The sequence below is a fragment of the Poecilia reticulata genome, chromosome 19 (genome assembly GCF_904066995.2).
Source record: "Poecilia reticulata chromosome 19, P_reticulata-male-v2, whole genome shotgun sequence".
Lineage (NCBI taxonomy): Eukaryota > Metazoa > Chordata > Actinopteri > Cyprinodontiformes > Poeciliidae > Poecilia > Poecilia reticulata.
In genome coordinates, this window is record NC_088848.1 from 10,185,946 (window position 1) to 10,201,671 (window position 15,726).

The 15,726-nt window shown below is 37.8% G+C and overlaps 1 protein-coding gene across 15 annotated transcripts in view; it reads right to left on the reverse strand.

The window, feature by feature from the left end:
* nrxn1a (neurexin 1a) overlaps positions 1-15,726 on the reverse strand; it is an 87,573-nt gene that overhangs the window by 35,657 nt on the left and 36,190 nt on the right. For all 15 annotated transcript variants that reach the window (XM_081601139.1, XM_081601141.1, XM_081601140.1 and 12 more), the window contains 6 exons: positions 14,171-14,242; positions 13,651-13,875; positions 12,156-12,303; positions 9,477-9,607; positions 7,466-7,718; positions 1,046-1,249 (listed from right to left, as the gene is read on the reverse strand). In XM_081601139.1, the coding sequence (XP_081457265.1) occupies positions 1,046-1,249; positions 7,466-7,718; positions 9,477-9,607; positions 12,156-12,303; positions 13,651-13,875; positions 14,171-14,242 (1,033 nt within the window). The remainder of the gene's footprint in view (positions 1-1,045; positions 1,250-7,465; positions 7,719-9,476; positions 9,608-12,155; positions 12,304-13,650; positions 13,876-14,170; positions 14,243-15,726) is intronic.

Consider the following 15,726-nt stretch of genomic DNA (forward strand, 5'->3'; position numbering starts at 1 on the left):
AAACAGCATCCAATTAAGGCAGATGTGTGATAACTTTAGAAGTTGACTTATGATCCATGACGCAAATTAAATTTGCTACCACTCACAGTGAGAACATTTTAATGAATAATAAAAGAATCTCCAAAGCTCACTGTTAGTGAACTGTAAAAACTGGTATCTTTTGCTCACCAAGTATCTATAGCAACCTTTGTTTGGGCGCCATGCCATAAAAAAAAAAACTTTTCTGAGCTTCCATCACATTTGCTAAAATTTGCTGAAACTTTAACTGGACTCATTACCTGATTCAGATCAGACTATAGCAGTTAAAACACTCAATGCATCTAGAGCATTGGTCTGCAACCTATTTAGCTCAGTGGAGCTAAATAGGTTGCAGTAAGTAAATTATGGAGTTGCAGACTCCTGAGGGATGAATCTGTGAAGAAACACCCCATGCCCACTGTTAAGTATGGTGAAAGATGCATGATGGTTTGGGTCTGTTTCTCTTCCAAAGGCCCTGGGATTCATATTCTGTAAAAATCTGGTGGCCTCTGCAAGAATACTGAAAATGTTTGATCAGATTGACGATCCAAAACATGCAGAAGAATCAACACAGACATGTTTAACAAGATACCCACAAGTACAAAATACACAGAAAGTGTTACGAGCGTCTTTTAAGGTTTTAAAGTTTATGATTTTGCTAAAAACAGTTACTTATGATTTCCACCGAATAAATGTCCTGAAAATAAAGGTTGGATTTTACAGCAGTAACATAATTGGGATTGTGCCACTGTGATAAAAGATGAGTTGAAGCTTTTTATAGATCTTCACCAGGGAACAAATTTGGATTCCTACCAAAGTCTGTAACTCTGTCAAGAATGAGTCAAATTACCACAGATACAGCTGAATTTTCTAGATTTGTTCAGAATAGTGAGACAGAATTATTATTCAACATATAAATCTCTGCAGAAAATAGCCATGAGGCTGGTGTCAGCTGCATTCCCTTGACAGGTAATTAAAATTTAAGATTCTGCTGTGTGTGTGCACATATGGGTGCGGCTGGGTGTACCTAGGTTTACAGTGAGTCGTACTCGGCCGCCGTCCAGCTCCAGACGAAGGGTGTCTGCCGAGTTCCGGGATGTGGTTGCCATGAGAATGCCGTAGGCCCGCTGGGAGCGAAAGCGTAGCGAGACGTCCTCCGCCTCAGTGTGCATCGCCACAGGCAGCTGCACCTTCATAAACTTACTGCCGTCGTAGGAGAGGATGGTCGCATCTGTGCAGGAAACGTACAAAACGGAGAAATGGCAGAGCGGTGATTGACGGAAAGGGGAAGAAACACGAGGTAGGGGAAGAGAAAAGCACAAAAGCATTCTCTGACAAAGAGTGAATCAGATTTAAACATGACAGAGTATGTTTCGGTACTGCCGCACTCCCTTATTTTCCCCGCCGCGACATGTTGAGACTCAAAACCTGCTTCCGACAAAATTATCCCGTCACTTTCCCAACCCTGATTCATCATCACTCCCTCGCCTTGGAGGAGAGGGTGCAAAAATAGCTGCAGCTGGTTGTCTGGCCCCATTATCCGCTTAAATCAAAATGCAAGGTGCCGAGTGTGTTAGCCACCGCCGCTGACATCCCGGACCCCGGAGTCATAATGTAACAAGCTCAGGTGATCCCACTTTAATGTCTTTTGCATACTCATTTGCATATTCATAATCTTCTCTCCCTGCTACCCGCTGAGGCCAGTCCCCAACTGCTAAACTGTTTACCTTCGAGAGTCCCTGTTTTTATTGGACAATTACATCCACACAACTACATGCACTCTCCATGCATCTGCATCTTTATCTCCTGTCCTCCTTCTTCCATTCCCCATGTATCTCTCCACGCAATTTATGCTTTGGATTCGCTCACCCTGTTTCTGTGGGAGACGGTTGAAGCTGAGGCAAAAAAAGAAAAAAACAAAACAAGAAAAAAAAAAACCAAGAACAGGAAGGGAGTAAGGCGTCATGAATACTGATGAGCTAAGAAGGAGGGAAAGAGAGAGATAGTGTGTGTGTGCATGTCAGAATAAGTGAGTGAATTTAAGTGTGAACAGAGAGGGGTTTAGTAAAGTGAGAGCAGGGGGAGAGAAAATAAGGACAGAGCACGAAAGGGAGGAAAAAGACGAGGGAGAGGCAGCAAAGCTCTTGGCTAAAATGCAAATGAATCCTCATTAACTTGAGGGAAAAAAAGAAGGTGGTTGGCCTGTTATATCACAGATAACATAACTAACAGCCACACATACACCCACTCGGGCGCACACGTGCATACATTTTTGATAAGCGAGACAGCTGACTAAATTTTCCAAACCACAGCACCTGACTCACAACCAGCCAAACAGAGGATGGAGAGTCAGTGAGAAGGAAGAGTGCAGGTCTATTTATGCCAGGAAATGGAAAAGAAAGCGACAGCAAAATGCACACTGGCTGTGTCACAAACCATTAAACGCCTGTAGCTTCCACTAAATGGTTCATACCAGGAAGAATAAGGAACAAAGATGGTGGCATTCAATATTTTCTCTGGTGTCAAGGACCTCATCGTGACTCTAAGGCAAAATATGGCTTTGTGTCTTAATTTCTATCCAACCTTATCTCTGGTGAGCAGATCTCAACCAATCATTTCCATATATGATATGTCAAGTAACAAGTTTAAGTCATACGTACGTACATATATATATATATATATATATATATATATATATATATATATATATATATATATACTAACCACATCGTTGATACCAGGAAGGTTAAATCTCTGTTTGTATGTTGATTTTATTAAATCTGAATATCGCAGCTGAAGTCAAGACTTATCAGCCCAGGGAAAGTTTTTCTCAGCTTTGGCGATTCTGTATGAACTGTACCCTCCATTTTCTAAACTAACAATCCCGACAATATGGATGGCTTTGGGTCATTCTAAACATCAGTAACTGGATTTACTGTGACAACAATGAATCAAAATTCTTATCATATTAAGAAATTTCAATTGATAAACATTATGAGAAATGCCCACCCTTAACACCAATGATGCTGTAAAAGTTACCTAAATCTGATTTTCCTCCCCTTTCTGAACTTCAGCAATTTATCATCATCTAATTGGCTGATTCACTCTTTGATAACAAGCATCTGAACAAGTGAACTAATTAAAGTAGATTAGATTGATTTCTGCTGTGATGACTTGTCACCTAGTGTAGCACTTTTAGACAAAGCACTTCCAGTGCAAACAATGTGTTTTTGAGTTGTTTTACAAACTACATGCAGTTTTAATTCAGCAATTTCCTATTTTCAGGATGTTTTCAGTTCTTAGCTGCAAAAGGATGGTTAAAATTAATTCCTGTGGCAGTGCTAAGAGGTGTTTAACTCTGGATGAAGAGAAACTAAGTCACACCTATTGAAATACTTTTACACTATTCACTTTTAAATTACACCATTTTGTGCATTAGTTGTTATCCACAAATCTTTCACATACAAATGAGTGCAATACACTCCTTTATTTCAATTCAGTATGCTGTGATTTCTTGAATGTATTCTCTCTCCTCAATGTGTTGGTGGTACTACTTTATGTGCATCTATATACTGTATGGGTAGATATACTGTTAGTCTTAAAAATAAAAAGATTTTTCTGGTCCAGTCAGGTTTCATGTATCACCTCCTCTGACCTGATGTCAAACTGTGGTTATGCCTGGTTGTACTTACTGTAACTACATCTGTTTTTTATAAATACCTCTAAAAATAGTTTATATTAACAAAATAAACCACTGAAGCTGCACGGATCAATCGAGAAAAAGCACATGATATCAACACACTTCTGTCTGTCACGTCATAGGTCTACCCCCGGGAAACCGGATTATTAAATAAAGGTTCCTGGGCACTGTAAGCAATCTAAGAAAGAATAATTTTTGTTTAAAACTGTTATTTTTTTCCACTGAATAAATGTACATAAATTAAAGTAAAATTTGTCAAATATTTTTCAGTGTGAGATTATTTTTCACCTGCAAAAAAAAATATTTCAAAGCTTTCCACTAATTTTTATCAAGGGTGCCATAATAATAGAGGCCACTGTGGATATTTAACATTTATATGAATAAATTATTAACAAGGCTATTTTGATTTCTACTGAAAATATTGCTTTTTTTTTTCTTGTTGACCATATGAATGTTTATTTGTGTAATACTATATCATATTTTAAGTTTTTCAAGCAAGATGAAACTTAAACATTTCTAATCAAATTAAATTATTTTCTAAACCAGTTGTAATCAGAGGGGGGTAAAACAAGAGGGAGACACTAATAAGTCTCTCTCTTAAGTAGTAAAAGAGGGAAAGAGTGACACAGTAAAAACATTTACATACTACTACCTCCTTGCTTAGACGGCATGTGCTCTTCTCTTTCCCATTTTAAAGAGTGGCTAAGAGAAGTGGAAATTTTATGTCATTTTTCACTGAAACAAAAACGTCAAATTTGGAAACTTATCAATTGCACAATTCCTTTAGTTGAATTCCTTTCAAAGAAATAATTATGACACCGGCGATTTTGTTGACAACAGTTTTTCAAACATGAGATAAGTTTCCCCAATTAATAAATGCGCCTGGATCAAAAGGTAGGATTTTTTGGTAGGATTTTTCCCCTATTTTTTCATTGTGAAATCTTACTACTGCAACTGAGAAGAAGCTTTTTATGCATATAACAGTAGTGTATACATTTAAATTTAATTTTATTTACTTACTACATTTCTATTTTGCAAGCCTATACCTCAGCTTCGGCATTGAGTGTTTTATATTCTTTTGTTATTCTCTTAACTCATTCTGTCATCATATGAAGGAAAGGCAAGATGAAACTCAAAATACGTGGCAAAATTAAAAGAGCCTCTGTGCCGAAGCACCGTAACTGTGTTTGTTTAATAAAGTAGAGAGAGAGAGAGGGGATAACAAAGAGAGTGGGAGAATGAGGAAGAAAAAAGAGGGATGGAGAAACCGCAGGTAGAAGGCATAAACACGGGCAATCACTCCCTCCATCTGCTTCTCCATCTGCGCTTCCTCAATCCACTGAACCACCAGTTAGTGACCCCTCAGTGCACACAGAGAGGGATGAAGAAAGATAAAGATAGGAAGAAAGAGCAACGGAAAACAGGAGAGAAGGGCTTGCTTCAGATTCTTGTCCTCTGAAATAAAACATTTTCATATCAACACCTTTCAGGACGCCTGTGTGCATTTGTGTGTGCACCGTATATCTGTTGTTAGATGATAGTACAATCATCACTTGAGACGCATCACTGGTTGTGACACAAACAACATTTCGTCCTTATTTTTTTTTTTTCTTGTCTGACTCTATCTCGCTTCTTCCAACAGGCCTCTATCAGTCCCTCTGTCGATTCGCTTTCGATGTGAACTCATACCTTTTCTTATAACTCTCTCCCTCTCAGGCAGATTTTCTATTCCCATCTCACACTCTGTCATATGGTGGTTCCAGCCCGGTGAATCCTCCCCCTCTTTCTCTCCTCCCTTCTCTGTCATGGCTCCCGCTCCCCGCTTTCTGCACATTTCCTCTCTCATCGATTCCCAGTCACTACATCTATAGCCGTCCAATAGCCCTGTCTGCAGCTCTGCTTCCTCCCACCACTTTTCTTTCACCTTTGTTCCTTCCTCTCCGTTCTCTGCCTGCATTTTACTACTCTGCCTCCAACACAGAAAATGTGTAATTTTGAATAAAATAGAAAAACAGATTCAGCCAAAAAGAGAAAACCAGAGTTACTACTATTATTTTGCTGCTGAACATTTTATACCAACACAGTTAACACACTTGATCAAAACATGCCTGTTAGTGGATTGGAGCAGGGCTTGGTTGTGTGCAAAATTGGTTAAGGTTATCATTTACCAGAGAAGAACCACTTTGTCTTATTTAGCAATAATAAAAAAAATCAGAAATCACATTTGGGGTTCCTCAAAGCTTAATTCTCGGGATACTTTTATTTAATATCCAGATTAGGGGTCTGCAACCTTTACAACTTAAAGAGACATTTTGCTCTCAGGACAGCCAAATGAAACTTATTTAGATTACATAACTTTTGAAAAACACAATATCTACTTCAATATATTTATCTTTATGTTCTAAAGATGTATATTTTCTTTAAAAATAAGCACATTTGAACTTAATGACAAGGAGAACAGATCTAAAAGCATATAATTGGTACTTTTGGTGTCATTGCATATACTGCAAACATTTTTTAAAACAAACATTTCACATCTGTTTCAAAAAATATTAAATAGTTCATTTTAATTTTTGCCAAAGTTATTAGGAGCCATTACCGAAGGTCCAAAGAGCCGCTTGCGACTCCGAAGCCAGAAATCGCAGACCCCTAATCTAAGATCTTCCACATAGCTCAGATTATGAAGAACCACTAAATCTCTTGAAATATGTGTTCTAACATTGCATTTCTTAATCAGGACACAAACACAATCAATCATAAAGTGTGTCTGAAACATCAATTAGTGGAATGAGTCAGAATTTCCTCCTGTTTGTTAACAACAGGGAAATAGATCCCAGCAGACCTTAAGTAACTGCACCGGCTCCCTGTTTGAAAATGGTCGACTTTGAAATCTAATTACTGGTCAATAATCCTTAATCTAAACCCCTCAAGTCAAGAGAGACCACTTGGTGTTCACAGGACCAGAACTAAAGAAAGAGAGGCAGCGTCTAATTTCGATGCTCCTTAGCACCTGAGATATATAGAATACAGTTAAATGTATCGTTTCTTGCCTATTAATTTGTTTTAAATGTGATTTTACTATTTATGTGTTTATATTTTTATGTAATTTTCTGTAAAGCACTTTGAGTGGTGGTCTACGAATATTCCTGCATACCTACTGCGCTCTTCTTCAGCCCTTCTCTCCGCATCAGAAGAGAGGTAGTTGAGGGTAAACTCCATTTCAGCTCTTTTATTTGAAAAGGACTTTAGTCACATTTTTATCTACCATAAATTTTTATGAGCGTGCCTTTTTAGCACATCAGAGCGAGTACTGTCATGCTGATGTAATCTGCTAGGATGGGGCTTTTAAAGGAATAAAAGCATAACTCAAAGGTATAATGAATAAAGATTTTACGGCCCAGTATAACTGATGATCGTAATGTATTTTCGACTGTGGATGAGGGTGTTTCTGACTTGACTACTTCTGACTTTTCTGTCCTTTATCATCCGTCTTCTGTCACTCATTCCATAGGCATTATTATCAGGATGACAAATGACATATCTGTCATTACGGCTGCGTTTTACATCATGACATTTGAAATATTTTTCACAAAATGTTGGTGTTTAGAGGCTGTTTTTAGTTATCTGACTCATCCCTATTGTGAAAAAGAGGGTTCGTCATCGGTGAGCGTGACAATAGCCTGCCAAGAGTCCGGTTGAAGAGTTTATTTCTCACCGTCTTCCTCGCTAGCGTCTCGTCATTCTCACCTCGCTCACAGGAGCGCCCCAGGTATCCAGTACCGGAGCAGTCGCAGACGTAGCGGTTCCAGCCCTCCCTGCAGTTGCCGTTGTGCTGGCAGGGGTTGGACAGGCACTGTTTGGGCAGCTCTCTGGAGCACGAAGGCTTCACTCCGACCGCCCGCTGGGCCTCAGCAAGCCGCCTGATGTCTTTACTCTGCCCGTCCACAAACAGGTCTCTGATGCAGCCTACGTAGCCGTAGTTCAGCAGGGCTGTCCACACCTGAGGAACAAACGATCGTTTTTGTTTGCAATGCGTTTTTCTTTTCTTTTTTTGTTGCATGTTTATAAACATGTTTCAGTTCTCCTTAGGGGGGTAGCTCCTCCATATTTTTGTCATATTTGTTATTTGTTTTTGTACATGTGAAGGTGAGAGCTCTAATGAACGCGTCAGTGTGGTTCTGTACACCATTTTCTACTCCTGTTGACGCATGAAAAGTAATGCGGTTTAATCAAGATTAATTAAAAATTGTCATATAACTGTAGCAGCTGTTATACCTTTGTGTGAAAATTAGAGTTGCGAAGAGTCACAAATATTTCATGCTGGGGTGATTTGACCTTTTAAGCTGGTTTTGGAGAAAATTTACATTAGATTTACGGTACGTTTTATGCCAAGAGAGACTAAAAGCATCCACAGAATTTAAATAGAAGATCTGGCAAACTAAGGAGTACGGATTTGTAGCAGGATGGTAATGCAAAAAAGAAGCAAGTAATAGATGGCAAAACCGATTCTACACCTTTGCTTATCACCTGTGCATAAACTACCTAGAAATAATGAGTGGATTCCAGTGCAGAGTGAGCTTCTTTCATGAAGTTGGGAGAAGGCGTCACTTTAAAGCACTGTGGATCTATCAGAACCATCATGGTTAATTCTGCCATTAATCACGTACGAGCAAAGTGCCACGAAGAAAAACACACATCATCAATCAACTTCTGGTTAATGCAGAGCCTAGAACGCAGTGTTTTTCAACTGATACGGTGGATTTTTGTATCCATTTTAGATTACCTTATTTGAGGTATCAGCCCAGTTGTGTTATGTTTTATAAATGCAGCTTTGCTGTGAAATCTGAGTAAAGTATCCAGCAAAAGAATCACCTGATATGAGCCTTAAATGATGCAGCACATCTTTGCATAGCTTTAACTACTGTTTTTTTTCCCAAAGTGTAACCTCTAAAAAGGAGCAACAAAAGTCCAACCAATTAAAAATTAATCAGACAAATAATTACCTATTGGTAAAGTGATTTGAGAAAAATCGAAAATGCCTATTTTTGCTTGTTTGCCTACTGGATGAGGCAAGTTAAATAAAACACTACAAAGCAGGCAGATCAATATAGTGTCCAATGACTCCAGCCGGATCTTTTCTTTCAAATAAACTTAAATTATTTATGTTAATCAACTAGCTACAGAACCTAGCAAAATTTCAGCTTTTTCACGTTTTTCTAACATTACCACCATAACATTCAATGCATTTTACTTTACAAAATGATATGTGGTTCTCCAAGTATTTGATCCAAAAAGTGTGCTGATCATTTGTCGTTAGCCCAGTCAAAGATTGTGGAACCATTTTTTGCTGCAATTAAAACTACAAGTTTTTTGAGGTTTTGCGCTTTGTACATATAAAGACTGACAGTTTCGCCTTTTTTTTGAAGTTCGGTTAAATGGGAAGGAGAGAGAATATTTTAAGTATTGCCACCGATCCTTGATTGGAGTTAGATTAAAGTTAGGTCAGGGGAAGTCGCAGTGGTGAAATTCTTTGATCTACGGTCTCTTTGTACCTCTGGCTCTATGTTTAGGGTCGTTGTCCTGCTGTAAGGTGAACATACGGCCCAGCCTTAAATCTTTTGCGGCCTCCGAGCTTTTCATACAAGATTAACCGGCATTTAGCTTCATCCAACTTCCCATCATATCTAAATGCCTTCTTTTCTCTGAAGAAAAGATTCCTGTGCTCCTGGCTGTGAAATTAAATATGCCACACACAAACCTCTGTGGGAAAAATGAGTCCGGCGCGATCCTCAGGAAGTCCTCCGAGGTACAGCGTGTCATCCAGGTCCAGGATCTCACTGTCCCCCGGAGCCGTGTACGCCGTTCTCACGCTGTTCACCGAGATGGTTCCTGCGAACATCAAAACAACCTTTAAAACTCTGCTGACCTTCAGCGCGATCGTTCGCATCACAATGTACAGAGTCATCATCACCAGCGTCAATCTTTCTCTTCCTCATCATCACCCACACATCACTGTTATAGTCAGAGGCAATTAAAATCCTTTGCCTTAGTCATCGCCCTGAAAGCTGGGATGTGCTGAGTAAAATGTAATAATAATTCAATAACTTCACTTTCTGCGAGTCTTAGTGCACCTTACTAAGTTATTTTAGTAAAGAACAAACAGAAAATACTTTAACTCAAAATATTGGCAGCTTAGTTAATTAGCTTAACTGAAACTACAGATTATTTTTCATAATTAATCATTATATCGATTACTCTCACAATTCATTTATTAGCCAGATAAATTTGTTTGCATTTTGTATTTGATAAAGAAATGCAAAATATGTTCTACAAAGTCAAATGCTTCAGATTTTTTATTTAACCACTATAGCCTATTTATACAATACTATAAATACATAGGGCTGCACAGTGGCGCAGTTGGTAGAGCTGTTGCCTTGCAGCAAGAAGGATCTGGGTTCGATTCCCGGCCCCGGCCTTTCTGCATGGAGTTTGCATGTTCTCCCTGTGCAGGCGTGGGTTTTCTCCAGGTACTCCAGTTTCCTCCCACAGTCCAAAAACATGACTGTCAGGTTAATTGGTCTGTCTAAATTGCCCCTAGGTGTGAGTGTGTGTGTGCATGGTTGTATGTCCTGTGTGTCTCTGTGTTGCCCTGTGACAGACTGGCGACCTGTCCAGGGTGTACCCCGCCTCTCACCCGGCACATTTTAGCTTACAGTTTTTGAACCTGGTGAAGCTAAAACTTCACCACTTGAGTAGCTCTGGGTTGAGCATATTTACAGACTTTTTTTTTCATCTTAAAAGCAAAATGTACATATTTTTTGTACAGTTTTGGTTTAGTCACAGCTCTGACTATGTTGTTATTTCACAAAATGACCTCTTTTGAATCTGTACACTCCAGTTAACAATTATTCTATTTCTAAATTGGTTAACAATTATTTCAATATTTGATTCATCACAATTAATCTGATTACTCACTTAAGCCCTACAGTAGTTTATTAAGTATACAGTGAAATTCAACAACTGTTAAAATGCTTAAAAACAAATATTTGCTGAACTATTTTTTGTTTGATTTCCTTTCTTTGCTATAGTCTATGATTTAGCACTTTAGTTAACTACTGAAATTTCTGTTTTTAACCTAAACATTTCCATGACGGCGGTTGTAGTGGATAATGCTTTGATTTTAATTGCTCTAAAACATTTTTTATGTTTTTTTCTAAAGCCTAAAACTAATTAATCTTGTCAATTGAAGTAAACAAAAAGGGTCAGAGATGCATTTGAATGTTTTCGCTGACCCCAGATGGGAGACTTTGGCCATTTATGTGGCAGAACAGAGTAATAATAGAAGATGAGTTGCATATTTCTGCTAATAATGTTGTATTTTTGGAGCATATAAAACCATTTAAATAAGCCCATGCTAAGATGAAGTGATGGCGCTACAACAGAGAGCGGCTATTTGTTTTCGTTTTTGCTTTTTCTTTGTATTTGCCAACTCCAGCTGGGCTACAAGTGCTACATTCAATATTGTGCCACCAATAAATCATTAATTCCCTTATTTTCAGACATTTATTCAGTTACAACATTCAAACAAGACCCCTGTCAAGAACACTGGCAGCCTCTACTGAAGGCTTTTAGTCTATAATTAACACAGAGGTAGAACAATAGCTACACAAGTGCAAGGCTGCGCAGAACATATGAACAAGCTGATTAAAATAAATCTTCGGTTTTTCCAAGGCTCTCTTAAAGTACACTTAAGGAAATAGGTTAAAGTTACCAGTAAGACTTTTCTTTAAAATTAGCCCCATTTAAGTTTGATATGGTGTTTTATCTGTAGAAAGTTATCATGGCCGGTTTGTATTAATTTATTTTACAATTTAGTGGAGAAATGTTAAAAAGTCAATGTGGTGACATCACAAAAGGCATAAAGCTGTTGATCTGAGCTTTTTTGAGCTCATCTATTTTCATTTTTTAATTTTATGTTTTTTAAATCAAATTTCTCCTAAAAAAACAACAACAAAAAAAGCGGTTTGTTAAAATCTATAATGCAATAAAGCTCAAATGCATCAGACTTTTGGTCAAAATGAGTTAAAAGTTGTTCTGACCTTATGTCTACAAATCTAAGCTGATCAGATCAAATCTTGCACCTGTTGTGATGTCATCGTCCAAGATAAACAGAAAACTATTTAGCTGTTCTGACATCCTACAAGTGAAATATATACTTCATTAATCAGCAGTATTTTCATCACCAGCGTATGAATGATTATGATATGATATAAATCAATACTTTAAAAAAATAAAAAATAAAATACTATTTTAGGTCAAATGCGGTCACTATCTTGAATAAAATGCCTGCAAAAGCTTCAGGTGCATTTAGGAGCCATGAGTGATTAAAACATGGGAATCGTTTTGATGCTTACGTCACCTTTCAGAGAAAATGTACCTGAGCGTCCGTCTCTCTGGAAGTCAACGTGATACCATTCCCCATCGTTGACCTTTCTGTCGATGGCCTTGGTCTTTGTGGTCCCAGATCCCATGTCCAGCAGCAGGTACAGGTGACCGTCCAGCATTTCAATGGCAAAAAAATCCACCTGTACAATTAACATAAAAATCGTCAACATGCTGGGAAAACGGCAGAATTAATGAAAATGTAAAGCACTGCTGCATGTATGCATGAACAAAAAGTTCAAATGGAAATGTCTAAACTGATAGCAGTTGTTTTAGGGTCATTTTGATGAGCTAAATCCAAAAAATCACATTGGTTTTGCTCAACCGGGTCAACTTTCTGAACTCTGGATGCAATGTGAGCATCAAAATGCACGACTTGTTCTCACATGTGGTTTGATTTTCTGATAATCTGGGATCAATGATTGACAAGCAGGAGGAGAGATGAAGAGGTAATGTTCAATTTACATGTACTTATCCTTATCAGTGTTTATTATTCAATGTACAGAAATCCAAGTGTGTATCATTTAATTAATATACTCAGATAGAAAACACATTTTTTATCCTAAAACCTTTTTTGGATGAAAAATATTAATGGAAATTTAAAAATGCCATCAATTTCTCTGAGTCAAATTAGAATAAAAATCTGAAATGATTGTGAAAAATGTATGTAATTTTTTTATTCAGTGGCACAAAAGTAATCCTAATTCAGTAGAAAACACACAGACAACTTTCAAAATAATATATTTTGTAACCCAATCATCTCTCACACACAATATCTTTTAAATGTTATATATTTATAAATAACATTCACAATATCTAACACATCTAATTTTGATAATGAACAGAGTTTAAAAGCTTGTGAAAAGATGAAAAAAAGAATTTTTGATGCAGAAACATTGTAATGCGGCCATGTTTTAATCTATACATGGAGAAAATTGCTGAGTGGACAGTTTCCCTGTGGACACATCCTCTACAAGCCTAGAGAAAATTATGAAACAAGGCCAATATTACACTGTGTGTAATAATCACTGCAATAATATCATTCAGTTATATTTGGAGGAATTGTAAAAGTGTGATTCCCTAACAGAGATTTTTTTTTGACATTTTCCAAGGTAAGGTAATCTTTTTCTTTAGAAAAAGATTAACCTATTTTAAGTTTTCCCTTAGCATATTTACCAATATGCTAAAGGAAAAATGAATGAAGGTTTACGGTTTTCTAGAAGTTGTCATTTTAAAAACTAAAAACTATCGATGTCTTTAAAAAAATCAGAACTCAGTTCACATACAAAAGATGATTAAAGAAATATTTCTGAGGGCTCAATCTCAAATTTTTAACTGGACGGGAAAAAATAACTGATGTTCAACATAAAGCACAAAGGTTTTCACTTTGATTGGCGAGCAATTAAACTCAAGCATCGTCTTTTGATTAGCTATTCATGGTTTTAATCTGTTTTAGCTCAAAGTTGGTGGTGGTGCTCTGTTAGCTTCACCTTGACCGTAGGAGGGGTGCGAGGGTCTTTTCGCTGCTGTTGTCTGGGTTTGCCATGGCTGAAAAGCATCAGCCCGTTCGGCTCTGTGGTCCTGAAGTCAAACGAAATGGATCCCGCCTTCTTCGCCATCCACTTGCTCAAAGCCACGAATGACTCTGGGGTGTCAAACGTCACTGGATCCAGCGTTGCCACGCTCTCGCACTTAAAGGACACCACACCACTGACCTGTGAAGGTTGCAGAAAAACTAAGATGTAAAAAGGTTTGTGACGTTTATACAGTAAAATTCAAGGCCAAAAACGGCTCCTTTGTAATCTGAGGCTGAAATGAAGCCAGCTCCCAGCTGTGAACAGAGTAAAAGACCAAAGAGGTTGAGTGCCTTTAACAAATGTAATCCCATTTAGTTGAATTCCTTACAGTTAAAGACTCATGGGACGTGGCAGGGGGTTATGAGACAAAAAAGTGCACATGTTCAGTGTGTAAGAGGATAATGCATCGTTTAATGTAGTTAAAAGAGAATACCTTCATCTTTGGGTCGCCCTGCTTGGCCAGTCTGGAAAGCTCCAACCGTACATCGTTGTTCTTGTATACCACCTTCACAGAAAGAAAATGGAAAAACAAGATTTTAATGGTCTTATGTGTTTCTCAGCAGTGAACGAAGTGAGAAAGTAACTCACACATAAAACATACAAATGTATGTATAACATCAGGATTTTATGATAACCCAACACACAATTGAGCATAAATCTGAAAAAAAAATAAAAATTAGACCACTTAAAATGTTTATTTAATGTTTCAGTAAAATGAACATCGTTTTGACAACATGTCTCCGAAATTTCAAGTAAAACTGTTGTATTTATTTGAAGAAAATGAGAAATGGTCAAAAAAACAAAAAAGATGCAGTGCTTTCAGATGTCAAATAATGCAAATAAAACAAGTTTATATTAATTTACCAACAACAATGCTAATGTTTTAACTCGGGGAGAGTTCAGAAATCCATATTTGTTGGAATAACCGTGAGGTTTTCAATGGGGTTCAGTGTATTTGTGAAAAGTGAGACGTTTCTTCAGCGTCTTCCAGCTTTTTACACGTAGAAACTGACTTTTAAGTTCACTCTGCTTTATGAAATAACTTAGTCAGATTGGAGAAAAGGTGTCTGTTAACATACATCTTCAAGACGTCCTACATATTCCTACATGTTTTTCGTCTGGACTTTGACTGGGCCACTTTAACACAGAGATATGTTTAGGTCTGAATCAACTCTGTCTTCCTTGAGTTTCATGATGCTGTTTCTTCTCTAATGCTCCCTGTCAAACCTCTGAGGCCTAAAGCTGCACTTATTCTGATTTTTGAAGTCACATGGATTTTATTTCACAGTATCAGAGTAAAAGGGGGTGAAAACATTTGAAAATCATGTATCATTTTCTTTTCACCACACAATTATCCTCTACGTTTTGTTGTGCTATTACATAAAAACTCATTTAAATATAATATATGTGATTGTGAAACAAGAAAATGTGAAAAACCTCAAGGCTTTGCTGCATTCCTTTACTCTCGCCACATTTTTCTCCAGTTCAAATGTTTTTAGCATTTTCATTCAAACGCAGCAAACTTAAGAGCACGCTGAGCTTCTTTCAGATGAATCCTCTGAAACATCCTGACCCTGCCACTTTCATAAGAGGTTTTTCAATTTTATCCTCTTTGCTTTTGCTTTTCTCTCGTTCCCCCTTCTACGACACAGTCTGCATTATCGCTGAGCCGCGTGAGTGTAAAGAGTGTGCCTGTGCTGAGCATTCTGATGCTGACAGGGACAAGCTCTCACAAGCTCCTCTTTAATAAACCAGATCTTCTCATATGACCTTTGAGCAACAACACTGACTTTCCACCGCTGTTTTCTCATTTACTGCTCGTCAGGGGCTTTTGGGTGTGTTTGCAGTGATACTAAGGTGACTCTTGAAAATAATAACTTCTGCAAAGTGGTGTTAGCATGTGGGAGCATGTTTGTGTGGAAGAATGAGCCTGCGGCGCGTCGAATGCTTAAAATTGTTATAGCCACGATTGTTCACGCATGTGATTTG